This window comes from Eimeria tenella, genomic scaffold (genome assembly GCF_000499545.2).
Source record: "Eimeria tenella Houghton genomic scaffold, Eth_scaff3259, whole genome shotgun sequence".
In the NCBI taxonomy this organism is placed as follows: Eukaryota; Apicomplexa; class Conoidasida; order Eucoccidiorida; family Eimeriidae; genus Eimeria; species Eimeria tenella.
In genome coordinates, this window is record NW_013544332.1 from 1 (window position 1) to 1307 (window position 1307).

General features: G+C 57.2%; 1 protein-coding gene across 1 annotated transcript; it reads left to right on the top strand.

Moving 5' to 3' along the window:
- Positions 1 to 70: 70 nt before the first annotated feature.
- Positions 71 to 1189, top strand: ETH_00041170 (GTP-binding protein TypA, putative; the record flags this gene model as incomplete). Its single annotated transcript, XM_013379470.1, has 3 exons — positions 71 to 295; positions 683 to 769; positions 1073 to 1189. Coding segments are annotated over 3 exons (429 nt in total), but the record flags the coding sequence as incomplete, so codon positions are not given.
- Positions 1190 to 1307: the final 118 nt, after the last annotated feature.

Below are 1307 nucleotides of genomic sequence, written 5' to 3' on the forward strand. Positions count from 1 at the left end.
GCCTCGGGGGGCCCGGGGCCCCCCTCCTGCTGCAGCAGCAGCAGCAGCAGCAGCAGCAGCAGCAGGGGGCATGGAGGAGGCGGACGAGGAGCGGGAGAAGGAGCTGCTGCTGGAGCAGCAGCAGCAACAGCAGCAGCGGATTCCGAAGGAAGGGGAGAAGCAGCAAAAGTCCTCAAAGTCTTTTTCAAATGTCAAAAAAAAAGTTGAAAGTGGAGAAAAACAAGAAAGACAAAAGGGCTTCTTAGTTGCTGTTGAGGGAGGAGCTGCCACTCTCAAGGGCATTATGCATGCGCAGGTGATCTGCTGCTTTCCATTTGCTGCTCTTTCCAGCAGCAGCAGCAGCGGCAGCAGCAGCAGTAGCAGCACTTTGTTTTCCAGAGTTGCGACTCGCTTCTCAGAAAAGTATCCTTCTGGAGTGGATGTACACCGCAGTGCCCTTCTTTGCATGCCCTGCTGTGCATGCATGCGTAACAACTGGCTAGCTAGCCAGGTATCTAGCCAGCTAGATAGCCAGCTAGCTAGCCTGCTATCCAAGTAGCTAGCTAGCTAGCTAGTTTGCAGCTAGCTGCCTGGCGCTGTGAGGCTTTCAAAGAGCTGCCTCGGGGGCTTCTTCGCAGCAGGCAGCCCATGCGCAGTTCTGCTGCTGCTGCTGCTGCTGCTGCTGCTGCTGCTGCTGCTGCAGGAAAGAGGACAGGTGTTTGTGTCACCTGGCGATGAGGTCTACGCGGGGATGCTTGTGGGACTCCACAAGAGGCCAAACGATTTGCCGGTAAGATTCAACCCAAGGGGGCCCCCAGGGGGCCCCCCGGGGCCCCCCGGGGGCCCCCACGGGGGCCCCTGGGGGTTCTCTGGGGACCCCTGGGCTCCCCGGGGGGCCCCCCGGGGGTTAGCTAGCTAGCTAGCTACCTAGCTGGGTAACCAAGCCGCTAGCTAGCTATCTATCTATCTATCTAGCTAGTCAGCTAGCTCGACAGGCAGGTAGCTAGCTAGCTCAACAGGCAGATAGCTAGCCAGCTAGCTAGCTAGCTAGCTAGCTAGCTAGCTAGCTGTTGGCTGAGTGCTTGGTTTGCAGGTGAATATCTGCAAAGCCAAAAAGCTTACAAATATGAGGGCCCCCACGAAGACCATCACAGAGGGCCTCGTGCCTCCCTTGAAAATTAACTTAGACCTTGCGCTGGACCTCATCGGGGTACACACTTTGCTGCTGCTGTTGCTGCTGCTGCTGCTGTTGCTGCTGCTGCTGTTGCTGCTTGCAAGAGCTGCAGCTGCGTCTCTTGGTGCAGGTGTTTTGCTGTTTTTGCTGCTGT